General features: G+C 46.5%; 1 protein-coding gene across 11 annotated transcripts in view; it reads right to left on the minus strand.

Annotated features, from left to right (window-relative positions):
- Fam13c (family with sequence similarity 13, member C) overlaps window positions 1-27,799 on the minus strand; it is a 122,183-nt gene that overhangs the window by 38,458 nt on the left and 55,926 nt on the right. For 9 of the 11 annotated variants that reach the window (NM_001399503.1, XM_039099240.1, XM_039099238.2 and 6 more), the window contains 2 exons: window positions 16,925-16,988; window positions 1,529-1,676 (listed from right to left, as the gene is read on the minus strand). In NM_001399503.1, coding sequence (NP_001386432.1) covers window positions 1,529-1,676; window positions 16,925-16,988 — 212 coding nt within the window. Of the gene's footprint in view, window positions 1-1,528; window positions 1,677-8,330; window positions 15,893-16,924; window positions 16,989-27,799 lie in introns of those variants that run through there. The other 2 variants (XM_063279082.1, XM_063279081.1) reach the window with 2 other exon arrangements.

Raw genomic sequence — 27,799 nt, forward strand, 5'->3', positions numbered from 1 at the left:
AGCTTGGTCTTCATGTTGGTCCCCCAACAACTGGGGTGGACAGGTGGCTGTCCCTGACTCTGGTGCCTGCCTGTGAATCCTGTTCCTCTAACTGGGCTGCCTTGTCTGGCCTCAGTGGGAGGGGATGTGCCTAGTCCTACAGTGACTTGATGTGCCAGGGTGGGTTGGTACCCAGGGAGAGCCTCTCTCTTATCAGAGGAGAAGGGAAGGAAAGAAAGGATATGTTGGGGAGATTGGGAGAGGGAGAGGCTGACTAAGGGTGGGGGACTATGATCCAGATATTAAATAAATAAATAAAATAAATAAATAAATAAATAAATAAATAAATAAGCAAAAATACAGGGTTGAAGAAGAGGGACCACATGTCTGACAATCTGACTTAAAACACTGATTAGGCCCCTGACCCAATCAGTATTCTACCAGTATTTGACCCAAACACAGTGGCCAGTACAGGAGGGGTGCTTACCTATCACCCAAGAAGGCCATCAATTGTCAATGGCATGTGGCCACAGGGAAGTCTTTTGCCACTTACTATGTCCCCCTAGGCCTCGGGTCCTCGTGCCAACAAGTATTATTTCACGGTTCACTTCAGAAAGTGACTATCACCAAATGCATAAACAGTTCCTTCACAGTTTCATAGGAATGTAAGTAAGGGGAATAGCTACCCTTAGCAGCTCCTATGAACACTGTTAATTGAAACAAACTCCCACGCTGCAGATGATCACTCGACCTGCTTAGACCACGTGAGATATTCTTAAACAGAAGTGTGTTAAGAACTGCTGTCCGTGCTGCTGAACTGAATTGCCATTTTCAATCTCTTCCTCTAACCCCTGGAGATTTAAAGGCCTCTTCTAGAGCGAGCTCCCCTAAGCCCTTTGAGGCCCGCCCCCAATCCAGGGAGCTGGCAGCGAGCCTCTGGCGGATTTGTACAGAGAAGGAGAAGCTCCCTCCTCAGGTAAATCGCTATTTCCTTCCTCTCAAATTCTTCCTGAGAGCATTAATTTGCCTTCTGTTGGCTAGCCAATCAGCTGTCCCTAGGATTGAAAGTAGAAAAAAGCGAAGGAAAAAAAAAAATTCAGACCCATTTTGAGACTTTTTGAAAGGAGAATTCAGAAGAAGCCAAGAACAAGGGAATACATGACGAGGGGAATGAGCCAAGAGCTGGACGCTCGCCCCTGCCTACTGTGCTTAATGATCAGCGTAAGATCAGTTATACACAGAGAAACTCCCCTGGTCCTCAGTATCTCAAAAGCTGCTAAGTTTTAAGACAGGACCGTCTAAGCCAAGTAGAGCACACTACTCCTCTTTACAGAGCAAATGACAAGAAGTTGTGACTGACGCTTTCAGCTGACTCCCATTTAAATAAAGTCTGCCTCCTCGAGAGCTAATCCTAAATCCTCCCGTTTCCTCTCAGCAGCTCCTGGGCTCGGGCTTTGATGTTGCATCATTTGAGCCAGGAGTCCCGGCGGAGGGAGGCTGGGCTGTCTCCTGAGTACCACACGGGACGTCCCCAGACTCTGCCTCTTACCTGCAGGATCCACGCTGTCCGCAGGCACGCTCTGCGTGGAAGCTGGGGCCGGGTCCTTCGCTCCGTGCACTTGGCCATCTTCTTCCTGGGTGGTCAGAAACGCGGAGCAGAGACCCGATTCGAGGGCTTGGAGCTTCAGCAAGGAATTCTGCCAACAAAAGCAGAACATGAAGCCAGCTAAGCGGGTGCCTAACACACAGCTCCGCGGCTGCAGCTCTCCGGCACCTTCGACCGGTGCCTGGCAGGAAAGGGGTCTCGGCTAAATGCTGCTGCTTCGGGGGGAAAGGAGCTGCTGGTCCCCGAGTCAGATGCGCATTGGTCCTCATGCGGCTTCAATGTCTGGCTCGTTCGAGTCCTAACGTATATACGGTTTATCTGTGACACATGGGACCTGGGCTTTCGTCAGCAAGAGACACTGCATCTGGAGAGCCAATCTCAGAAGGTGTCCGCTTCGCAAGTGCTGAGGCTTTACCGCTCCTCCGCGCAACTGTTCATTCACTGTGCTGACATCAGGAGCCAGACCTTAGGCCACTCCCAGGCTACCATTCATAAAAGCCGCCGTCCCTCCAAGACACAGACTGCGGCAGACCGCGGCACACAAAGAGTTACAGCTGCAGAGGCTGCCTGGCACCTAGGAGGGGCTTCTGGGCTCCTTCACCCAGCTTTGCACGCCTTCTAAAGTTACTTCTTTTGCAGGGGGTGTGGGGGAAATGCTGCAGCTGCCTCCTCTGGGGACCGGAGTCTAGGGAGACGGCCCTGGTCCCTTTAGCCTAACTCAGCTGCTTGGTGGAGAGCAATTGATCTTTTGCAGCCTACCGTACCATTCTCCCGCCTACCCCCTCGTGTCGCATTTTTAATTTCTTCCAGGTTCTTAGTAAGAACAAGTCATGCAGACTGACGCACACATGATGCAGCAGCCCCGGGCAAACTGATTCCCCTGGCAGGTGAATATGAATCATGCCTGAGTCCAGGCTGGGCACTTTCGAGGCCACAGTGGGACAGCTCAGCAGGTTACAGGAGCGATTCCACCCGCCTGCCTCCAGCTGCTACAAGGGCTGCCATGGGAAGCAAAGCCATTGGTTCTTTCCCTATACCCAAACCTGCCAACACAGGCACTCTTACACTATTCGCCCCCTCACATATGACACACAGGCACACACTGGAGGCACCCCACTCTAGGTTCCACCCCTGCCTGCCCCACACACCTACACACACACCTCCCACATGCACCTTGCTTCCAAAGCCGCTCACAAATACATATACTATAACATACCTTAACCCCCAAATGCTGGTACTATATATATTTTCATGCTAACCTCAACCCCCCCACTTCCACACCCTATTCTGCAAGCACATCCCTTACTCTACCTACCACCCTCATACTAACATGACCCTCCAACTCTTCGTCTTTCACACATACCCTTACTTCTGACTGCCCCCACATTCTTTTTCATGCATGTCCAATATCATCATATCAACCCCCATTCCTTCACATCGTGCCTCTAATTCACAACACTCGGCTTTCTAAATGCTCCCGTATGCCTACTTACCAGAGCATTTCCTCCAGCATCACTCTCTCCCCCTACCAGCTCTCCCCACTGCTTTTACCCACTGAGCTGACACCACAGCAGTGTTTTTTACACGATGCTCCCCGAGGGATGTTTGAAACATTCTCAGGTGTTCTGAAGGCAGTGGGCACCTCAGCAACTCAGGTCCCTCCTCCACCAGGCACAGATATGTTCAGGAAATGACATGCACGCTGTCCGCCCTCAGAGGTGATTCCTATTAGCCAAGGCTCAGACAAAGCAGCCTGACCTGAGAGTGGATGACTTCCGTGACCCTCTTCTCCCTGCTGGGACATGTCTCCAGCAGCTGAGAGCTCAAGACTGCTGAGAGGAGAAGCAGATAGAGCAAGGGCACCAAGTTTCTAGAAGAATCTAGCCATTAGTCACCAATCAGTTGGATGACACCGATCAGTTGGAAGTAACCAATAAGGTGGAGGTAACCATCAGTTGGTGAATACCAATCAATCAGTTGGTGGGTATCAATCAATCAGTTGGTACTAACCAATCAATCAATTAGTGACCATCAATCAGTTGGGGGACACCAATCAATCAGTTGGTGGACACCAGTTAGTTGGTGGACGTCAATCAATCAGTTGGTGAAGACCAATCAATCAGTTGGTGAAGACCAATCAATCAGTTGGTGGTAACCAATCAGTTGGTGGGAACCAATCAATCAGTCGGTGGGTATCGATCAGTTGGTGGACACCAATCAATCAGAAACTAAGAAGCGGGCACTTTGATGTTGAACTTTCAAATTTAAGGCTGTGAGAAAATACTTTTTTGCTGTTTAAGCTACCCAGTCTGTGGTGCTTTGCGATGGCACCCCCCAGAGACTAATCCCAGGTGACAGAGCCCAAGGGTCCACAGGCAGATGAATGGACACTCAGAACATGGATGACCTTACAGAGAACATCCCTCAAAATTCAAGTGAAAGACAGTGACTGACAGAGGCTACCACAGAATGAAGCGAACCAGCCGGAGAAAGATCAATCCTGTGTAATTCCACTTAGACGAGAGAGTAGAAAACCCATAAAACCAGGAAGCAGAGCACTGATGGGGGCCGGTCGGGGAAGGGCGAGAGTTGTCTCATAGGTTCAGAATTTCAGGTCTCTGGGATGAAGAAAGATTCAGGTGTGAAGGATTCGAAGAAAGGCGTATTAACTTGGTATGACTGAGTGGTATATTTACGGGGGCTTAGGACAAATGTTTTCATAGTAAACGTATTTCACACTGACTTTTTTAAAGGAATCTTGTGTAAAAGGAGGTGGGCATTTCCAATGCTCTATTTAGTGGCAGGGTCACATGTAGCCCAGGCTAGCCTAGAGTTCTGAATGATCTTGAATTTCTGATCCCCATGACTCTATCCCCCTGAGTTGTGGGATTATGGATGTGTTTCACTATACCTGGTTTTAGGCAGTGGAGAGGAAGAACCCAAGGCTTCCTGCACATTAGGCAAGCATTCTAGCGAAGAGATTCGTTCCCAGTCTTTTTTTTTTTTTTTTTTTTAAATGTGGTGCCAGCAACCTGGCTCAGGATCCTATGTGTTCTTTCGTAATTTGCAACTCAAAAGATGGCTTTCAGGTTCCCACAGAACCACAGGGGATGCCCTCTGTGGTCTGTATCCTGCCCGACTGTGGGCAAGCATAATGGCTATTCTAAATCTTATTTTTCATCATCTGTAAAAAGAAGCTGACATAACAGTAATGGGTTAGAGCCCCTGCTAGGAGGGCCAGCTGTAGGGAAGAGGTCTGGCCATGTGGAGAGGCACAAGGTGCCTACTGTTCATGACTCATCGATCTACCTCCCAGGGTTTTACTTCTGCATTTACCTACCAGGAACCTCATTCTAAATGACTTTGGAGTCCCCTTCTATTGAATGGAAAACCAAGCCTGTGCGTACACCGAGGACGGAGGTGCAGAAGCTGGCGCACGTGGGTACCAAGACTGGAGCAGAACCAGCGACCAAGTTAGAGGAGCAGCAAGGGATGTTGGGACACAGGGGTACATCAGACTCTGAAGGTTCTGGGCCCTAAGTGGGAGTGCGTTCGGATGCCATAACCTGGAAAACAGCTGGGAATATCCAGCGGCTGTCACTACGATACCTTCTCCCTCATGCATGCTCACTGGAACAACAGTGAGTAACGCAGGACATCTACTCCCATGGCTGGGTTGGTCCTCTCTGAGACAGTGGAGAGAACCAAGCATAAAGGAATGGGGAGGAGGAGGAGGAAGAGGAGGAGGAGGAGGAGGAGGAGGAGGACCAGGAAATAAGATCAAGGCAGAAGGGACGGACGTCAGCAATCCAGGGAAACCTCTAAGCAGAAGGGAAGATAACTGCTGGGGAACAAAGACAAGACAGTAGAACAGAAGGATCTCAGAAGCCCTTCTGTCCCCACCACGTGCCACCCCATTCCCTGTTGCTGGGTCCCACAGCCCTCCTCAGTAGAGTCCTCCTCACATGGACACCCTGTAGGATGGGTCTGCACGGATCCCAGGGTAACAGTGCAGAGACTGAACTGTAAGCCAATGCCGCCATCATCCCTATGTCTGCCCAGAGAATGATGGGAGATACCTAGCCTATCCAGTCAGGAGGAGGCACCGTAGAGCTAACCCAAAGAGCCCCGAGGATACCTCCCTGCACTGGCAGGGTCTGTGCAGATGTGCTAGCCACGTGATGCTTGCGTTCTCAAGGCTTGCATGAAGACTGAGAGACTGACATCAGTCAGGTTCTTCCTCCTGGAGCTTCCAGTCCAACAAGGAAGCAGTTAATCAGTCAACAAGCAGCAAAGCTTTATTTCCCTACATCCACGCTGGGAAGCTGGGAAGCTTCGGAAGGAGAAATTGACAACCCAGCCATTTCCCGAACCAATCACATCGGACTTGGTGACCTTTCGCACAAAGACATACTTTCCCCTCTACAGAGAAACAAAGGTGCAGTCTGGAAGCTACCCTGCTGTCCAGCCCTTCTCCTACATGATTTCTGCAAGACCATGGTGTCTCCAGACTCTGGTTAGCCTGCTGATGCTTTCCCGAGCTTACCCACAAAGTCACCATAGTAGGGCACCTAAAGTCAAGAGGGAGATAACACTGCAAAGAACCCTCCCATCAGGAATGATAATCACTCCTGGCTGCCCAGCACGCCCTATGAGAGGACCGGGGAGAAGACTGCACAGCCTAGGTAACGGTTTTCTAAAGTTAACTTTTCTTTTTCACACAATAGAGCGCACGCATCTCCTTTTAGAAAATACTCATTTTCCCGTCTCTGCAATTACTCGGGCCCCACTTTAGCGGGGCTGAGAGAGAGAACACCCACATGGGTGGGTTGCAGGAGAACTATTCTGAGGAGCCTTCATCTGCGAGCGTGCAATTAGAGAGCAGGAGCCATTCATGTCTGGTTTCTAGGAAGGGGTTTGGCGGCACCTTCCCATCCCTTGATGTTTCTAGGAAGCGCACGTAGTTCTCGCTCTGATGTGAAGCACACTGAACAGGAACCTTGCTGAAAACCTGGGATGCGGGTCAGTCCCTAGACATCTACTTACTACTATAGTTCCCTCAGTTTGCATAATCATGGGCATAAGCTCCCAAGCCCACGTACGCTCTCGATGAACACACAAGACCGTTCCTTAGCTTACATGCACTCGCCTGCTCCCTGCTCCGACATCCCCAGAGCCCCCCCAGATCCTCTTTGGCATCCTCCTATGAAGGGCCCACTGAAGGGGACAGGGAAGCAAGCAAACTGAGAATGAGAGGTCCCCTCCCTCTTCTTCCTACTTGGAACGATGTAAACAGAGCTTCTCTACCATGATGGACTGCATCTTCTGAAACCATGAGCCAGTCATGTGTGTATGTATGAGGAGGGCTGGATGGAGGGCGCTTCCTCTTTGAACTTGTCTGTGTCTGGTAATCTGACATCACTACAGTGATCTACTTGTTTGGGGGCTGGGACAACAGTAGGGTCTATCAGTAAAAAGACTGTCTTTACCTGTCAGTTTTAGTTTTGGAAGGATGGGACTCTGAGTGTTGAATCTGAAGACCCTCCGATGTTCTGGTTAATAAACTCCAAGGTTATTTAAAAAACAAACAAACAAACAAACAACCCACTGAGAGTTTACAAAATACATACATTCCCCAAATCATATCATCTTTGTTCCGATTTATGAGGTCTGGAGCAAGAAAACTTTAATAAAAGTCCCCAAGGTCTATAAAGACCTTGAGAAAAAGTGCCCTATCTTCTGAGACCCTGACCCACCCTGAACAGTATCTTGGTTGCCTGATTAATACCGCAGCCCAGGGACAAGTACTTTTCCCTGCACTGGTGCCACACCCACTGTCTTCTAGCCTTGACCTTCCCTTGGGATCTAGACCCACACACACTTGGAATTATAAAATATGAGGTACGCGAGATCAACAGGTCACCTCCCAAAGGGCTACTCAGAGACTCTCAATGTTCTCACCAAACAAAATGGGGCTTCTTCCAATGTTGATGTCTCTAAGACAGCGGTTCTTACCTTCCTAACCCTGCAACCCCTTAATACAGTTCCTCAACCAAAAAAATTATTTTCGTTCGCTACTTTGTAACTGTAACTTTACTGCTGTTATTAACCACAATGTGTAACTCCGTGTTTTCCAGTGGTGATAGGTGTCCCCCGTGAAAGGGAATTGCTGCTTTGAGAAGCCCAGATTCTCTCTCCCTGTAGAGGCGCTAAGCTGTAGTTAGTCTCCCCGGGGACTGTATGCCTATAACCCAGCATGCTTTGCGTCAGGCCACACCTCCATTCACACAGTCCAGCTCCCCTCTGTGCAGGATGCTAACAAGCTTCCCTCACTTTCTTGCTAACAGAACTAAGAGGCAGCTACTCCTACCAGGGAGCCAGAGTGCTGACCAAAGTATCCAGATCTTGATTGCATCCTGTCCGTACATTTTTTTTTTAAAAAAGACGAGAAATGGCACAGCTGCAGCACACAGTAATAGAACAGCTCTTCCTTTCAGCCAAAGGATTTCAGCCTGGAGGTGGGGAGCTCTGATTATCACAGCTTATGGTGAGACTCTTCTTGTCCTTACCTCACTAAACTAACAAGCAAATCACAGGACAGGAAACAGACCTTCATAATCTCATATTCTGAGTCAGAGGTTTTCTAGGTACGGCTTTTTCCTCCATAAACAAAACACGTATCGCTTACAGAGTGCATTTCCCGGGGGGAATTGCTAAGAAGCAAAGCGCTATGAGAAAGCCATACCATTTTGTCTTGTCCTCAGTTGTTGGGCTCTATAGTATTGATCACAGTATTCCTCTTGTAGCCATTCCTACAGCACTTTATATCAGTCTTTAAAAAAAAAAAAAAAAAAAAAAAACTCAAAACTAATGTCAGTGAGCTGGAGAGATGGCTCAGTGGTAAGCACACTGGCAGAGGACCCAGTTACGGTTCTCAACGCCAGACCAGAGCTAAATCTCCAGCTCTAGAGAGCTCTAGGGAGGCCCCCTCTGGCCTCAAGAGGTATTGCACTCACAAGGCAGACATCCATTTTCATAACAAAAACTAAACTAAACTAACTAAACTCGGTAGGAAATGAACGCTACAGAAAACCCACTGATCCCTTACTTTGTCCATTCTGCGTCACTGGGCAAACCATCGACCCCTCCCTGCCAGCCCCCAAGCCCATTCTCATTTCTGAAGGCACTACTTTAACTCACTTTCTGGATATTGCTGAATATTGGAAACCAGTAACTTTCCTGCTGGAAGTCCTAAGCGAAGCTCTTGTCTCGTAAGGATGACGGATCGTACTGGAAAACATAGCTATTTCCCCAAATGCTAATACTGTGTCAGGAAATCTGAAAACTTTCTATCTTCCTGCCCTGAGGCTTGTGCTTTATGGCCCCAAGAAGCGCTGTAATTGTCTAACATGCAAAGAGACAGGCAATGCATCCATGCAAGGACAGCTAAGCTCTAGGACCCTGGTATGTGTCCCTGCGAACTTCTTGGATGTTGCGTTGACAGTGCTCACTCGTCTATCCAGCCCCCTCTCCACTCTCCAAAACAGTCCTGGGTCTGGGTATCCATTTGCTTCTCAACAAATAGTACTGAAATGCATAATCATTTCCTTGCGGGAGGGAGGGAGGGAAACGCAAAAGTCATAGCACCCAGACAAAATGTGGCCTTAAGACCCATAGGCATGTATGCACATTCACATAAAAATGGAAGAGCTATTCATGGACGTTACCTTCCTGGAAAGCACCTGAGCCACGTGGTTTCTGCATTTATCCTTTTGTCAGAAAGCAGCAAACACTGCGGCATGGGCTGACCCCTAACAGTTATGGAACTCTTCGGGTTCTCATCAAAATAGAGGTGGGCGTGGGGGGGGGCGCGAGAGATTAGTAACCGGAAGTGGGATGAGGGGGCGGGAACTAGTAGCCGGAAGTGGGATGGGGCGGGAATTAAGGGAATAAAAAGGAAAAGAATGGAGATGTGGCACCAAAGCAAAGAATTGGGGAACCATGGGGACAGCTGATAAGGAGGAAGCAAACGAGGATGAGTCAGCTGCTTCTCCAAGCTAATGTGGTTACCTGCTGGGATTGGCGTGGCCTCTTCCTTTACTTACAGCAGCCGTTTAGGATTCCAGACCTGGTTCTCCTAGAAATAAGCAGCCTGGCTGGAGAGTGGCTTCTGAAGGAAAGGGGGAGAATCGACCAGCTCTAAAAGCAGTCCAGCTCCTTGGCTGTCTGCCTCACTCACCTGGGAATGAGAATTAGGACTCATACCATGACAACGGTGGCCACGAGAGGTCCCAGCTGACACTGACAACAAAGGGTGGCTAAAATTAAATGACTCACAGGACACTGCTCCAGCTGGGGAAGAAGAACCCTTGGTAGGGGAGCAAGGTCACTTTATTCCGACTCAAAACCAAACCAAAAAAAAAAAAAAAAAAAAAAAAAAAAAAGTCCAGCGACATCCTGCCGTGATCTAGCCAAGAGGAAAATTACCTTGGAGTTGATGCTTCCAGACATCCAATTATCCATCCTCTACAAACCGCATTCCCAGCGTGGAAGGGGGAAATTCGGGCTTCTAGTAGCCAGCCAGCTCCTTCCAAGCTCCAAGGTCATGGCAAATAGTTCAAGGATAAATGCCCCACCTCATGATTGAGACTCAGGGTAAGGCTTTGCAGAACTCTCTAGTTTTGGAAGACTGTAATTCTATTAGAAGGCAGGCCAGACCCTAAAGGTGGCCCCCAGGGTTTTCATACCTTGGTTATTCAAATACTAATCTATGCGCTGGCTTGAAGGGCTCCCCCCCGACCCCCACCAAGAGGTAGTTGAGTTCTAACTCAGCTGGCAAAAGATACAGCCATTATTTGGGTGTGCCTAGCCAAATCAAGTAAAATCTTTAAAAGCAGAGCCTCTTCCAGCTGGTGCCAGAAGGCTTCATCAGAGGAATTAGAAACAGAGGCAGATTGCGAGCAATATAGCTGGCTTGAGGGAGAGCCAGCCAGTCACATGAGCAGAGTGTGGCAGACTCAGAAGTTGAACGCTATACCCAGCTGCCAAGCTGCAAGGGGGCAGACATGACAGTCTTGTGACAAGACCCTGAGTTAAAGCAACAACCTGAAGGAATTTTCCCATGGCCCCTCCTCCAGATAAAACTCTGGCTGATGCCTTAATGTCTCTTTCACACAAAGCTGAGCGGAGAGACTCCTGCTGCTCTATACAACCATGGGCTAAGAAATGGATGTTTGAAGCCATTAAGGTCTTGGTGACCTGTTATACCATAATAGTAATAGAAAACTCAGCTGAGCGTGGTGGCGCACGCCTTTGAATCCCAGCACTCGGGAGGCAGAGACAGGCAGGTCTCTGAGTCTGTGGCCAGCCCAGTCTACAGAATGAATTCCAGGACAGTCAGAGATACACAGAGAAACCCTGTCTCAAGAAGATGTCAGATGCTTCAAAATAGTCTTCAGTAGAACCTGAACTCGGGTCTAACTCTATAGGCTGGGTTTTAACTTAAATAGAAAGATGCAGCAGTCTTTCCTAACAGGAAAAAACACTTCTCGGCCAACACTGGAGCGTCATGGAAGCCTTTCATGGGCTATTTCATTTTATTTATTTTCACAGGCAAAATTATTAAAGTAATTTTGAAGAAGACATCTCAAACAGTAAAGCCAGTCCTCCAAATTCGTGAATTTCTGCATCCATCAATTCAACCCACCACAGGTCAAAAATTACTGTTAAATTGTCTGTATTTGATGTACACAGAATATGCATTCTTTAGCAATACAGTGTAATAGTTACTTGGACTGTATCTTAAATTGGTATTAAGCTATCTAGAGAAGAGCTAAAGTATGCAGGAAGGTGTGATCAGATTGCTTATGAATACCACACCATTTTACATAAGGGGTTAATAATCCATGGATTTTATAACTGTTGGGGTGGGGGGGGGCTCTTGGAGCTAATCACCAAACAATACCAAGAGGTAACTCTTACCTTCTTGAGGTCTTTATGGTCTGATGCCAAAATATCTCTGTCATACATTCTACATGCTGATAAGGACATATGCCCTCCTCCCAGAGACACAGTATGTAGACACGTGTATGTAGACACACACTGAGACCAAAGACAGCACTCAAATGTTTGACTGTTCCACTTTTAACAAATTTTAAGTATCCATGTATCTTTACACTGGAGAGACACTGAGGGTGATGTTGAATTACTAGGGCAAACATAACACAACCAACATTCTACAATTGTACTATGTGAAGGAAGGGCTAACCCTTTGCTTTGATGTTCTGTAGACACTTAAAATCATCATCACCTTTGTACAGTAGTCACTAAGACTCGATGAAGCTTTCTATTGATATCAGATCATTGAGTACTAGTTTCATGCTCAGTTTGTCACCTATACCTTATCACCTACACCAGTTCTGAAAATTACATGGTATTCTGTTGTTTGGACTTTACCTCAACAGATAAAGGTGTTAGAGCATTCGATCTCCAACGGGTGGCACTGTTGGAACAAGTTATGGAACCTGGAAGAGTGGAGCTTACTGGAGGAAACGAGTCACTAGGTAGGAACCACAAGGTGGCCTCACTTCCTGTCCACTCTGTCCTCTGTGTGGTGCATGTAACCAGTTGACTTCCTGTCCCTGCGACTATGTCTTCCCCACTGTGTACACTTGCGGTACAGGGATCCAAAATAAGCCCTTTCTCACTTAAGGTGCTTTGTCAGAGTATTATTAACAGCAATAGAAAAGTAATGAAGACATTGGTCCTGGTAGGTAGAACTCCAGTCAAAGTACCACACAACTCGGGACTAAATCCAGTATTACTTTAAGCATCTTCTCTACGGTTGTTTGTTGAACATGAAAGTGGACCCTACACATAAATATAGAAATCTCCCTACTTTCTTTCTTTCTTTTTTTTCTTTTCTTTTTTTCGGAGCTGGGGACCCAGGACCTTGCACTTGCTAGGCAAGCGCTCTACCACTGAGCTAAATCCCCAACCCCAGAAATCTCCCTACTTTCATGAAGTCAAACCAACTTAAAAGCAACCCTAGAAGTATAAACACATCGCTAGGGTGACTGATGGGGTCAACTAAGACCCAAACTAAGTAGATTGTTGGCTAGAAACTTAAGGAGGATCTAAAACATAGCTTTCTTAAGAGCTTTTCATCTCGTGGCTGACCGCCTGGCTGGTGTTTTGACATACTAGATAAAGGCAGACCCAGAAGCAAGCCTATCTGACACCTCACTATTAAACACAGGACATCTTCATGGCATCTCTGAGGGAAAAGATCAGCAGAGAATCCGAGACATATGTCGTGAACAATTTTTAAGTGACCATTTTCCTCTAGAGTGGTGGTTTTCAACCTAACAGTGTAACCCTTTAATACAGTTCCTCATGTTTTGGTGACCACAATCATAAAATTATTTTCATTGCTATTTTGTTTTGCTACTATTATGAATTGTGATGTATATATATTTTCTGGTGGTATTTGGTGACCCCTGTGAAAGGGTCGGTTGGTTTCCAAAGGGTCTCAGACCACCACTTTAGAGGACAGTTATATAAATGACCGTACAATTAACAAATAAAATGGCAGCTTTCAACAAATGGACATTTCAGATCTTCGGCCACTCCCTACCCTCCTCTTATAACTTGGTGACCACCAATGAGACCAGTAAAAAACAGTGATCAGCATCTATGTCATTCATATAACATGGTTTCCCCATTGTGGTGGTTTGAATAGGCTTGGCCCACAGGGAGTAGCACTGTTAGGTGTGGCCTTGTCTGAGGAAGTGAGTCACTGCGGGGGTGGGCTTTGGAGGTCTCCTGCTATGCTCAGGCGCCACCTATTGCAGAAAGACAGCTTCCTCCTAGCTGCCTGAGGATGCCCGTCTCTCCTGGTTGCCTTCCAATCAAGACGCAGAATTCTCAGCTCCTTTTCCAGCACCATGTCTGCATGTATGCCACCATGCTTCCTGTTATGATAGTAGGACTAAACCTGCAAGCCAGCCCCAATTAAATGTTTGCCTTTCTAAGAGTTGCCTTGGTCCGGGTATCTCTTCACAACAATGGAAACCCTAAGACACCCATCTGGACTTAGAAGGTTGATCATGAGGAAGTCTCAACCCAGAATATGACAGGACCCTCAACTAAATACTATAAGCGATGAGAATAATCAAAACAGTGTAGAATCACCCTGTTAAGAGGGAAAAGCCTTGGGCTGGAGAGATATCACAGCAGTTAAGAGCATTGACTGCTCTTCCGAAGGTCCTGAGTTCAAGTCCCAGCAACCACATGGTGGCTTGCAACTGTAATGAGATCTGGCGCCCCCTTCTGGTGTGTCTGAAGACAGCTACAGCATACTCATACATTAAATAAATAAATAAATATTTTTTTTAAAAGGACTGAAAAGAGCCAACTAAATTCAAAACCTCTCTCCAGTCTGAAAGATCCGAGATTCAAATTAGTTGACATCCTGTGATAAGCAGTCTAGGGTTTGAGTAACAGCTATGACATCTGCCACCCAGTTGATCACCAGGGTTGATTCAGCAGATCTAGGTAGGGCTACCTGGTTCTTTCCTTCTCTTCCCCACCTCTCTGTGTATCTCTCCAGAGGCTTTATGCTTAATCAAGGAAGATAACCTTCTCCCATGGAGAAGAGCCATTCTTCTCTCAATGCGACCTGAGTAGCTGTGCTCTCCTGTTAGAACCAGCTAACAATCTCTGGGGCTCTAACGTGGCATCACTGCTTGGTGGGAAAGATGCCCATTCAGTTTCTTTACCATCCTGTTAGCTTCTTCGTGGGGATTTAAATGAGAAATAACATTTATGAGCTACAGTGGGTCAATACCGTTGTTTCCCCTTATTCTAGCTTTAAAGTGCTTTAAAGTGATCTATTAGTAATATGGACAAGGCAAAACAGCCCGGCCTGAAGATGAAAATGGATGAGAAACAGATTGATTTGTAAGTCTAGGTATCTTACAGAGGGGGAGCCAGAAAGCTCAGGTGAATGAGTGGCAGGTGCACAGTCAGGTGTGTGGAGCCAGGCAGCCCAGGTGAATGAGTGGCAGGTGCACAGTCAGGTGTGTGGAGCCAGGCAGCTCAGGTGAATGAGTGGCAGGTGCACAGTCAGGTGTGTGGAGCCAGACAGCTCAGGTGAATGAGTGGCAGGTGCACAGTCAGGTGTGTGGAGCCAGACAGCTCAGGTGAATGAGTGGCAGGTGCACAGTCAGGTGTGTGGAGCCAGACAGCTCAGGTGAATGAGTGGCAGGTGCACAGTCAGGTGTGTGGAGCCAGACAGCTCAGGTGAATGAGTGGCAGGTGCACAGTCAGGTGTTTGAGAGCAGATTCACAGCCCCAGAGACATGTGAAGAGGGTAGAATGGAGACCAAAATCCTATCAAAAAACCAAAGTCAAGAACTAGATACTCCAGACTGATGGAGAAATGTGATATTGGTCATATACTGCCTAGGAATACTTTTCTGTATGCATATTCTACATACATTCATTTTATATATATATGCATGCCCCATAGGACCATCATTTAGGAAGATATTAGTGGATTTTTTTCATAAAAGAATGTAGTGTTAAGTTTAACACACGTTTTAGATTTACACTCTCTGAGATGTTTCTGAGTGCGACCACACCGTCCCTCACACCACAGTGCTGACCTCGCTTCTGCTGCCCCCTCTCTCCCAGCTTCTCTGCATTCTCTTTCCATGCCGCATATTTTCATCACAGCTGGAACTGCCTGCAAGGTCGTGGGCCTGCGCATTCAGCCTGCCCAGTGAACTGGAACCGAACTACTCTGAACACATGTTTTCTGTGTTCTCACACCCGGTCTGGAGGAGCCACCTTGGCCTGGAGGTGACCCAGGTCTCCACACTGAAGCACAAGGCCTACGCACAGTCCATACGATCTGCAGACGCGACACAGGGAGGAACAGGAGAACAGACAGAGCTTTTTAGAAACTGCTCAAGCCATCTCAGTATTCCCGTCATTTCCAATCGCAAAACTCAAAGTTTCTCTCCGAGCTTAAAAAAAAACAGTGATTCTTCGAGGCCACGCCCTCATCTAAGCCACGCCCTTACGTCCAAGCCACGCCCACTCCCTAGTATTGCGCTTCAAAAACAGTCCTCTGAGGATTCCCATATTGCTTTCTGCTCGCTGACAGAAAGGAAGACAGACACGTGTGCAGATTCAAGCTCCTCGCTCTTTTCCACCGTGAGTCACATGCTACTCGAAGGCTGTGTCTGAACACACAGAAATTTAACAGCCTTCGACAATCTCATGTGTGTTAGATTAATGATATTTGTGGTGAATTTAGCCATTTAACCTGGCTTAGCCAAACACCTGGTTTAATTTCTCTGTCAAATTCTACCAATTCTACCACCACCACCACCACCACCACCACCACCACCACCACCACCACCACCACCACCACCACCATCATCTAAGAAAGATAAATCACATATTTAAGTGCCTTTTATGGGATCTGGGAACTAAGGGACAGAAGAGGACCATATCTTCAAAATGCTAAATTAACAATCTGCCTGAAGCTGCTCCTTTCTCTCCTGGGCATCTGAGTATCAAGCCTATTTATCTTCTTGGCTATGATACTAATCAGAGACACTGAATACCACCCGCTGCTCCAACTTAATGAGGGTGAGAGAAACCAGCTGAGTATTCCAAACCAGCGTCTCAAGCCAAGGCATTCGCAGCAGCAGGCGATCTGATTATATCATACTGATTTCCGACATTACAATCCAATTACATATTTCAAAGAAACTCTAGAACGAGCTAACTAATGCACTGTCCAGTGTAATGGGATGCGATTTGGACTGAAAACCAGGGCCCCCATATCTCAAAGCATATGAGGAGAACTAGGGTGCAGACATTGACTTGAGTTATGCTCAGCGAATGAACAGTCAGCCCAATTATGTTTGAGGCTGCAAACACTAGTCAGTGGGAAACAGAGAAGGGGAAATCCAGATAAAATTCAATTAAGGGAAAGTTCTACAAATGTTAATTATCGCAGCCCTGGTTATATAATCCCGAAGTGAGGCTGGAAAGTAGACAAAGAAATGACAGCTGGACTTGGGCAAGGGCCAAGGTATGGTGAGCAGTCTCGAAAATACCATTTTAAGCTCTTTGCTCCAACACAAGGAAGAACATTAGAGAAGTAACATTTTATTATCAGAACTAAAAAGTTCGCTTAGGAGTGAAAAGACTGAAAAGTTTTAATTGGGGGGGGGAAACATGGTCTTTGCTGGTGCTGTGAGAACAGGCAATTCTGAAACTGGCTAGCTCCTGTTGGTATAACCCGTAATTTTTTCCACCTACCTCATGTAAGTCCTGCTGAGTTCCAAAAGCATCCTTTGGCCAAATGGTAGCCCTCTGGTCTATTCTACAAAATATAAAGGAAAATTATGTCTATTTTGAAAGAACCATTTCGACAACACACATTTGAAGCTGGTGGCCACAGATCCGTGTTGAAAGTCCCAAGTGGTCCCCTACCCATCAAAGGGTAACATTCAGCCTCCTTCGGTGGCCTGGGACACACAGAGTATGTGAGCACCGGTGACCTCCCTGATCTGCTGCTCTCCTCTGCTTCTCTAGCCCTCTTCCCCAGTCGCCCTGGCCACCCCCACTCCCCGCCACCACAGTTTCTTAAGCCCACAGTCCCTATCCTACTTCAAACCCCATCCCTTCAGCCATTCTGGGTCTGGGATGTTTTACCCAGATCTACACACATCTCTTGTCAAATAACCATCAGCTTTGGTTCACATATCCCCTCTCTGAGGAGGCCTTCTTACCCTCCTCTTCCCGGAATACGCAGGGGCTAACAATAAAGAGATCTCTGTGATAAATGGAACGGACAGACCCATTCCCATGGTTGCCCCGTGACCTCCACATGTGCACCTGGCACCTATACACACACACACACACACACACACACACACACACACACACCCTATGTACACACACTCACAAAGGTCTTGTCCTGTCACTGAATTCACAAATTCTAGAGCCGTTGCCATGTCAGATAGCAAAGCTGGGTTTTCTAACTAAATGTCTCCAAATAGAAGGAAAAGGACCTGAAAGCAAGACAACGCATATGACATTGGGTCCCTTCTTTGTTTAAAAATCAAAAGAAGAGGGTTGGAGATTTAGCTCAGCGGTAGAGTGCTTGCCTAGCAAGTGCGAGGCCCTGGGTTCGGTCCCCAGCTCCGAAAAAAAAAAAAAAAATCAAAAGAAAACAAGAACCCCTAACTCCCGGTAGATGCTCAGGTCCAAATCCAGACTTGTCAAATTCTATGCCCGGTGGCATGTTAGACACCATTCGAGTTTGTCTGCAGGAGCTCCTATTTTCCTCTGTAATAAACAAATTACAGTTCTTATTAAAAGGCCAGCTGTCTTAATGAGTACAGTGTAGGATGCTTAGTCCGTAAGTTTGCCAGCTTTTAAAAAGACGTTTAAAAAGTCATTTATAGCTGGAACACTGAGTCAGTTTAGATTTCAACTGAAGACAAACGGCTGCCTGGCTGAACGGCTACCATGGCTAATGAGTGCATCGTGGCGTAATACAGTTCAGAAAGGTTCAATGAGCAACACCAGAGGCCTAACTCCTTCAACATAAGTGAGATTTTTCTCTGTAGCAGCGAGTCGGGCTTACAAACAACCACGCCTCGCAAACAATTGGCTTTTACATGACAGCATATAAAAGTATGGCAGAACACGAAGACGATGAAAGGGCAATACTGAGGCTGTCGTCCACAGCTGCACAAGACTGGCATCTTCCTCCTGCAGTCATCAGGAGAAGGCCGGGGCTCCCAGTCACCAGGTCAGCCATGCACAGCCACAATGAGCAGAGAGTGAGGAAGATTTTCCAGTTCAGCTGCACCACCTCTCCTGGTCCCCTGAGCCACCAACATGGCATGATAGCAAAAGGACTCAAGGGAACGGGGATTAAGCATCCCTTCTTTTCAAATCATTGAATGGGTCTTACATTCTTTGTTATCTAGGGTGGTTCTCAACCTACACTTCCATAAGAAAGCAGGAGTGTGGTGTTTTTAAGATTTATTTTAGATCATAGGCCCATGTGTCTGTATTCGGGAATATGCATGTGAGGGCAGGGTGCATTGAGGGCAGAAACAGTGTTGCAACCTCGGGAGCTGCAGCTGCAGGCAGCTGTGAACCATCTGACATGGATGTTGGCTTATCTGGCAGCATACCAAAACTTGGTTATTATTAAAAATATGCCATTAGTCACCAGAATTATATAATGATTCCAGTGTGGTGTATTATGTGACTCTAGACTCCCTGTATTGTTTTCTACAGCTGACAGTGACAGTAAGAATTGTTTATGAACAGCCTTTCGTGTCCCATGAGGTAGCTATTACGATCTTCTTTAGAACTAACCCAGAAGACAAAAGACAGACAGGCCATGGGAGCTGGGCTTTAGGTCACTAGCAGAGACCTTGCTTGGCAAGTGAAAGGCCCTGGGCTTAGATCCTGGGCCTGATGAAGGAAGGAAGGAAGGAAGGAAGGAAGGAAGGAAGGAAGGAAGGAAGGAAGGAAGGAAGGAAGGAGGGAGAAAGAAGGGAGGGAGGGAGGGAGAGAGGGAGGGAAGGGAGGAAGGAGAAAGGAAGAGGAGAGGAGAGGGGAGGAGAGGGGAGGGGAGGAGAGGAGCAAAGAAAGTCAGTCATGAAGAAAATGGAGAAGCAGCATACGAAGACAAGAAGCCAACCAGAATTTGTTCTATAGTTACCAGAGAGAAAACAGTTTCAAGGAAGAAAAATATCAAGAGGAATCCAAGACTTCGCCAGCCCTCATGCGTCCAGCTGGTCCTGTCAGGTGGTTTAATCAAATTACTTCATTTAATGCTCAAGAGAAGCACATGAGATTAGTACTGTTATGGCCGTTGGTCCAAAAGGAGGAGGGAGGGCAGTTAAGCAATTTCATCAGTCATTCAACAAGTATTTATTAGCATCAATTACGTTCCTTAACCTAGATCAGGTACTGGGATAAGACAGTACATAGAAAGACCACTGTCGTGATTCTTTTGAGGATTTGTCTCTATTTTTATGTGTATGGACATTTTGCCTGCAAATGTGTCTCTGTACCATATTCGTGCCTGGTGCCCACAGAAGCCAGAAGAGGGCATCAGATCCTCAGGGACTGGAGTTACAAATGGTTGTCACCATCATGTGGGTGCTGGGAATCAAACTGGGTCTTCCAGAAGAGCGGCCAATGCTGTCAACTGCCAAGCCATCACTCCAGCCCTAGGATCTGTATTTTCATGAAAGGAACGAAGCCATGAAAAAACCAATAAGTCAACAAGAACTGATAACCCGCCGGACGGCAGGATCATGGAGAAATGGAAAGCAAGGCACAGAGACCAGAACTAGCAGGAAAACTGCTCAAGCCCTCACAGTCAGAAAGCACCAATCATTCAGAGACAAGGACAATGACAGCCTGATGTTCGAGTGTTAAAGGTCAGGGCTGGAGAGATGGCTCAGAGTTTAAGAGCACTGACTGCTCTTCCAGAGGTCCTGAGTTCAAATCCCAGCAACCACATGGTGGCTCACAGCCATCTGTAATGAGACCCGATGCCCTCTTCTGGTGTGTCTGAAGATAGTGAGTGAGTGTGTGTGTGTGTGTGTGTGTGTGTGTGTGTGTGTGTGTGTGTAAAACAAAACAGAAGTCTTGCTGGGAAAGTTCAGTAGTGACTGAGGAGATCAGTAAGCAGCTGAGTCCAATTCCTTCTCCCCCATACCCTTAAGACACTGCTCCAACCATGGTCAATCCTGCCAAGAAATCATTTTATACATGATACTCGCACCACACCGAAATTCTCCCTTCAGTTCTACTGCCTTCCCGCCTCCCACAGTAACAGGCAAACGGCTACCTGTCTCCATCAAACCCACGTTTGGAAGGCAAAGATGAGCGAGTCAGAACACTGCCAATCCATCACAACTCTGGTTCCTAGCCAAGGCCTAAGTAGGCAAAAAGACATGCAGTGTGTACTCCTCAGAGCCCAACGGTGGTCCTCAATACTGATGCCTCGTTCACCACAGAGCCCATCATTCCGGTTGCAACAATGGCTGCCACAATCACTGCCACCACTGCCAACAGCTGTCACCAACACCACCATTAGCATCCTCACCACCATCAGCAGCATTAACATTAGAGATACCATGATCACTTAGAGCATCACAAGCCATACCTCCACCATCACCAGCAGCACCAGCACCATTACCATGAGAACACCTCCAACATCACCACAGACAACACCTCCAACATCACCACAAGAAATACCACCACTGTCACACCACTAAAGTGTCACCACTGTCACACCTCCACCATCTGTACCAAAACCACCTTCATCACCACGATACAGTAAATAAAAATACTGGTGCTTTAAATGAATACTCTTCAATAGAGAACTACCAAAGGTAGTTGTGTACTGATATTAAAACGGCTTCTCCCCAGGATCTATGCCTGTGAGCTTGTGGACGGGTCATCGAAAGGCAGCTTTAAAAAAAAAACAGCGTTCCCATTTTGCTGGATTCCTGAAGTGTTTGCAGAGTCAGGCGTCAGGGTCATCCTGCAGCGGGCCTCTCTGGGGAGGTGTACAGGAATCTAAAACAACAAAACCAACTAGGCATTCAAATATTTTCCTTGGCCCCAGAACAACTTCAGACCACGGGATGTGATAATTTGTGAGAGGAGCACTGTATTTTAGCTCAAGGTTTTATTTTTATATCAACATTTTAACTGTTATTGAATTAGTTAATGGAACAGGCCTGCTTCAATGAAAAGCTTCCAGCTAGCCAGTGGCTGATAGAAGCTATCCCAGAGTTCCCTAAACTGTTTATCCTTCCCTTGCCCAGCAGCCAATATGTTACCAGTATTTCAATTTCTTACCTCTAATGACTTGTCTGTTCCCTCCTCTTCACACCCCTCACCACCATCTTGAGCAAAGCTATTGTTATCTTTTGCTGGAATAGTAAAGGGCTCCCGGTCTCCTTACTCCCCTTTCCAGAGTATTCCCTGCACAAGATCTGGCCCCTCAACTACCCTCTGCCCACTGCACTCAAAGGATACAATTCTGAGAAAAATCTACTAAGGATTCGCCAGCGGCTCTAGAATGAGTTCGGCAACCTGGGCAGGACGAGTGAAGGACACTGTGTAACTGTGTTCAGAAAAGTCCCCGGAGAGACACTCTGCAATTCTGAAAATGTCTAATGAGGTCTGAAGGATTTAGCCTTGGCCCACCTCTTCATTCTCTGCTCATACCACGCCCATCTGTGCTGTAGTTAAAAGGGCGTCCCTCCAGTGCCTCCCACGAAGTACACACCTTCCAAGCTCATACCTTTAGCTCATGTCTGTCTTAGGGTTTTACTGCTGTGAAGGCACCATGACCAAGGTAACTCTTACAAGAACAACATTTCATTGGGACTGGCTTACCGGTTCAGAGGTTCTGTCCGTGATCATCAAGGTGGGAGCACAGCAGTGTCCAGGCGGGCATGGTGCAGGAGGAGCTAAGAGTTCTACGCCTTGTTCAGAAGGCCACTAGGAGAAGACTGGCTTCCAGGCAGCTAGGAGGAGGGTCTTAAAGCCCACGCCCACAATGACACACTTCCTCCAACGAGGCCGAAACTTCTAAGAGTGCCACTCCCTGGGCCAACCATATTCAAACCACCACAATGTCCTTGTGCCTACCTAGTTCTCTCCTAGTTCACTTCATCTCTGAATTAACTCATTTCTCCTTTGGCGAACACATACGTCCCAATTACATCTTCTTTCTCTGGGGACCTGTTGCATAGGAAACGACTCAGTTCGTAATCCCATGTCTTTAGAATTATTTAACAGTCACTTTTGATGGCAAGCTCTGTAGGACAGGAATCATGAATTTTGCTCAACATTTATCTTTATGGCCAATCCCAACACAGGATATCGGGTTTTATTTTTATATCGACATTTTAACTATAACTTAATTGGTTAATGGAACGGTCTTGCTTCGATGAAAAGCATCCATTTTAGCCAGTGGCTGGCAGAATCTAATCCAGAGTCCTCTAAACTGTTTATCTCTCCCTAGCCCAACAGCCAATAATGTTTTATATATGTATAGGGGTGTGTGTGTGTGTGTGTGTGTGTGTGTGTGTGTGTGTGTACACATACATTTGTATGTATATTTGTGTGTGTGTGTATATGTATACATTTGATAATAAAGTATTTATCTCAGACCCCTGGACAGCTGCCAATTCTGATAAATTACCAAGTCTGCATGGCCCATGCTGCCTCCTCTGAGTCACCTGCAGGCTGCAGTGACTCTCCCTTCCATAAGGACATTTCTCCCTTGAGAAGGGTGAGCTAAGAAAAGTCAGTGCCTAACTAAGACTAGTTAGACGGCTACCCTGGAATCCAAAGAACCTTGTCAGAAAGAGTAGAGGATAAGCACCTTAACCGTGTTCAGAATGCTTCACAGCCTTAGGGCCAAACAGAGCTGACCACAAATCTCAAGAGATTTACAATATTCTGTGAATAAAGCAAGCCTCGATATTAGGACACAGCACTTGGGACACAGGGATGTACAGCCGGACGGCTACTGGCTGGTGGTATCACTGTCATTTCCTGAAACTCTTTTTGAAAACAAAAGGTACATCCCAAGAGGGCAACCCTGAGCAAAATGTTCTTCACATCACACAATACCTCTACATGCAGACACAGACGAGATGCCAGTAAACTCCAGGAGTATCGTTTTAGAGACAACCACCACCCTTGGCGCCAGCGTTATAAAGGGCCTCTCTGTATGGTGTCTAGTACATACCAAACACAATCTCTTACTGATTCTTTGTTTTAAATACATCTATTTTTAAATAAATATATTTATTTATTCCAGAAGGCATCAAGTCTCCTGGAGCTGTTGTGAGCGGCCCAACATGGGAACCAGAACCTCAACTTGGATCTTCTACAAGAGCAGCAAGCACCCCTAACTGCTGAGCCATTTCTCCAGGCCCTCTTTTTGGTTCTTTATAAACTTCTGAGCCAAATAATGAACATCAAAGAGCACAGGTTTTAACTTTAAAGTCATTGAGTTAGAAATTATCACAGACTGTCACTTACACATCGAAAAATTAGAAGTCAAGAGATGCTTCTCAGCTGACTAGTAATGCATATATCCACTTATTCAGGTCAACAAATTCCCCTTGAGAGGACAAAGATGTTATAGGTCAACCCAGGATGCTGATCTCCAATAACATACTGCCAATGACTAAGGACTCAGGCCCCACCTCCTACCTTACAGTTGTGGAGATTAGAGTCTATTTCTATTATTAAAAGCAGAAATAGACCAGGCTGGGGTAGTACACAACTTTAATCCCAGTACTTAGGAGGCAGAATAAGGTGGATCCCTATGAATTAAGGCCAGCCTGGTCTACAGAATGAATTCCAGGACAGTTAAGGCCACATGGAAAAACCCTGTCTCCAATAACAACAGCGAGCAAACAACAGTAATCAAACAGAGATAGATATGACTCAGTTCAGACCTCCTAAATCAAAATATTAAGAGAGATAGAGTAATAACCAAACAATTTGGGGGATTCCTAATTGGAAATTTTATCCTAAAAGCCCCTAGGCAATAGCTTGGGAAGTGACCAGTGTAGACTCTCTCTCTGGGCTGGCCTCCCAGGGAATATATTACTGTAGAATCTGACAAGGCACAGCAGACTCTTGTTTGAAGTCATCACAAAACTAGTGCTTAATTCTCTTCTTTCTCCAGGCTCCTGATTCTCCTGACTGAAGCCACCCAATACTATATTGACCCCGGATACCCACTACGTTCCATCCCTAGCACCCACATTTTCTGAAACCAATCTCCTTTTCTGTGACATGTGGTCTTGTTGGGATCCATCAGTTATTTCTCTCTGGAAGTTAATTTTAAGCAGTACTCGTGTTCAAATGTTCCCTAGGTTCTGAACTGTTTGAGAAGTCTTTGACGTTTCAAAAGACCTAGTCTCAGTGTGTTCTCTGCCTCCTTCTTCAGTTCGAGATGTGAACTTTTAGCAACTGCTCCAGGTGCCTGACGCCTGCTACCTACACTCCACCATCATGGACTCAAGCCTCTTATTATGGACAGAAGCCCATAATAAACTATTTCTTTTATAAGTTGGCTTGGTCATGATATCTTATCACAGCAATAGAAAAGTCACTGGTACTTTTATAGTAATACAAGCACCAATAAAAAATCCTTAGCACAGATCTCCAAATGGGACTCCGCAGGGGTCAATCCCCTATCCCTGAGAAGCCAGAACTCCATGAACCAAGACTGATCCCTTTCTAGTCCCAGAGCCAGACCATTTGTCCCTAGTTCAATTCAGGAAGCTAGTCTCATAATCTTCCATCAGATCCTGTTTCGAGATTCATTTCTGTTAGTGTGATAAAAAATACTCTGCCCAGAAGCAACCTATGGTAGAAAAAAGGAGAGTTTATTGGGTTTACAATTTCTAAATGCACCCACGCTGCCTGCTTGCTTATGCTCAGCTAGCTTTCTGTATGCTTACACAGTGCAGTGCCCAGCCCATGAAATGGGCCCATTCGTGAACAGGCTGGGCCTCTCTGCCAATCAAGACAATCCCCATCAACATTCTCATGAGCCAACTTAATCTAGGGAAGCTCTCTTTGCCAGTTGTAATGGCCATTCCTGGTTGTCAACTTGACTATATCTGGAATTCGGAATTGGAGAGTTCACCTGTGATCCAAGTCTTGAGGCTGGAAGACACAGGTTTCTGACCTTGGCATGGAGATCTTGAGGCACAGTGGCCATGAAAAGCTTAGGCCTAGGCAAGGTAGGACACACTTTTAATCCCAGGAGACTGAGGCAAGGAGATCTCTGAGTTCAAGGTCAGCCTGGGGCAACCCTAAGTCCCTAACCCTAAGTCCCAGACCTAGGCTCGGTGGCACACACCTTTAATCTGGGCCACTCCTTCTACTGGAGGCCTACATAAGGACATTGGAAGAAGGAAGACTCACTCTTCTTCACCTGCTTGCACTTCCTTGCCAGCACATCTGTTGAAACCTACTTCTACAGAAGACCAGCTGGAACAACTAGCTTCCTGGAACTGAGCCACTGCTAGACTCTTAGACATCCTATCCACGCCTGACCATTGTTGGGTTAGGTGAACTACAGACTATAAGTCATTCCAATACATTCCTTTACTATATAGAGACACTGCACAAGTTCTGTGACTCCAGAGGACCCTTACTAATACACAAGTGATTCCAGGTTTTATCAACTTGACAGTTAAAACCAGCCAGCAAAGACCACCACTGCACATCAATTCATCTTCCTCCCACAGATGCTAAAGTTACCAAGAAACAACCATTTGGACATTGACACCCTGGGGATCTTTGGCTGGACACTAACAAGATCATCAAGACAGGCAGAAACTACACATCGAAGGACCACACTCTTTGACATTGATTCTCCAACCACTATGGCCACCAAGGGTTATCTTTGCCATGTACAGTCCAGGAAAATGTCTTTGAAACATCATAACCTCACATTTAAGTTGTGCAAAGAAGGGTCCAAATCACTGGAGCCTCAACTAGCAAATCAAGGAATTCAGCCAGTTTCAAGGAGCCAAGGAGAAGTTAAAGTCTAGCTTAAAGATTTACAGAAAGAGTGGAGCCCTGATCTGGTCTCTGCAAGGGATGGAGGAGAAAACAAGGCAGGATCCCGCAACCCAGACCCTATGATGATAATACATGTGGCGAAGGGAGTCTTGGGACCATGGAGGGCGATCTAGAGTTCAAGGTCAGCATCATGGTGAGCATCTCATGAATACAAAGAGAGCCACTCACTCCAAAGAATGAAAGTCAGCTTTGTAAGAGTTAAAGTTAGGTTTTAAGTCTTAATTACTGTCCCGAAGAGATCCGTGGAACCTATAAGCCCCTTGCCCAAGGACAAATACTTCTTGAAAGCTGCCAGCTATTATTTGTGGGCGATTACAAGCTGTATGTTTTCACTCCTCTAAACAGGTTTGTCCAATCGATCCACACCAGATGTGCTTGACCACATTTGGGCGGGAGGTATGTGAACAGGAAGTAGGTCAAGATGTATGCTTGCCCCTGATTGGATATGATGGGAAATACTGTGAATCGTTGGTTTTGCATTTTTAAGCCCATGCAAAACATGACTCGGAGCCATTCTCTAAAAACCCAAAAATGGACATGACCAGCGAGCCCATCGACCTGCCTAGTATTTAATTAAATTTGCTTCAAATTTGTCTTGAAATTTCAGTAGTGATCTTATTCTCAACCAGTGGGCTTAACAGCTTCTGTGCTATTTGAAGTGACAAACCAAAGAACTTTTGAGGTCAACCGGGTGGCTGGCTCAACAGAACATTTTCTAAATGTGGAAATTTATGTTCAAAATAAGAGGAAAAACTGCATGGAAAGTTGGGAGTGAAGAACTAGGGTCTGAGGTTGGGGTGGAATTAAACGGGGGGGGGGGAGAAGAGAAGCGTTAGTGAGAAGAGGGAGTGTGAGAAGAAGGTAGATCAAGTCTGGTGGAGCAGGGAGAAGGGTGATGATGGGTGAAGGTGGTGAGGACACGATCACCAGTACCTGCCTCAAACCAGCACCTGTGCAGAGCCCTCTGTGACATCCCTTGTCTAATCCTGAACAACAGGAACCCTGGGCCATAGACCTCGTCATTCCCTTGTTAAGAAATCCATCCAAGAAGGACACAGAGCTAGAATCACCACTCAGGGCTCTTACACTGCCCAGGCCATTCCTTTCCCAGCTCAAGGCCTTAGACACATATCCTAGATCTTTCCCAGAGGGCTCCTTGCCATGGTTCGGGGTTTATTCAATGAGCTGGGTGTGAGCAAGTTTGTCGTCAGACTCCAAGGCACAGTCTAAGAAGCCTCCGGCATTTACCTTACTCCTGATTCTGCTTCTCTGCCGTTCTCCTCCACACCCCATCCATGTGAAAGGTCCTTGAATTTCCTTTGTTCCTGGCACCTGCAGGGGACTGGGTGCTTGGTCGTAACTCTGTGCTATTAGACTTCCCCAGACATGCAGTTTTGTTCAGCATGAGAGAGGGGAAAAAAAAAAAAAACTACCCACAAAAATAAACCACTTAGAGAAACAGGTGACCGGGCCACAGACTGACCCCATAGCAAAGCCATCTTTAATATTTCTATTCCC

This window comes from Rattus norvegicus, chromosome 20 (genome assembly GCF_036323735.1).
Source record: "Rattus norvegicus strain BN/NHsdMcwi chromosome 20, GRCr8, whole genome shotgun sequence".
Classification (NCBI taxonomy): Eukaryota; Metazoa; Chordata; class Mammalia; order Rodentia; family Muridae; genus Rattus; species Rattus norvegicus.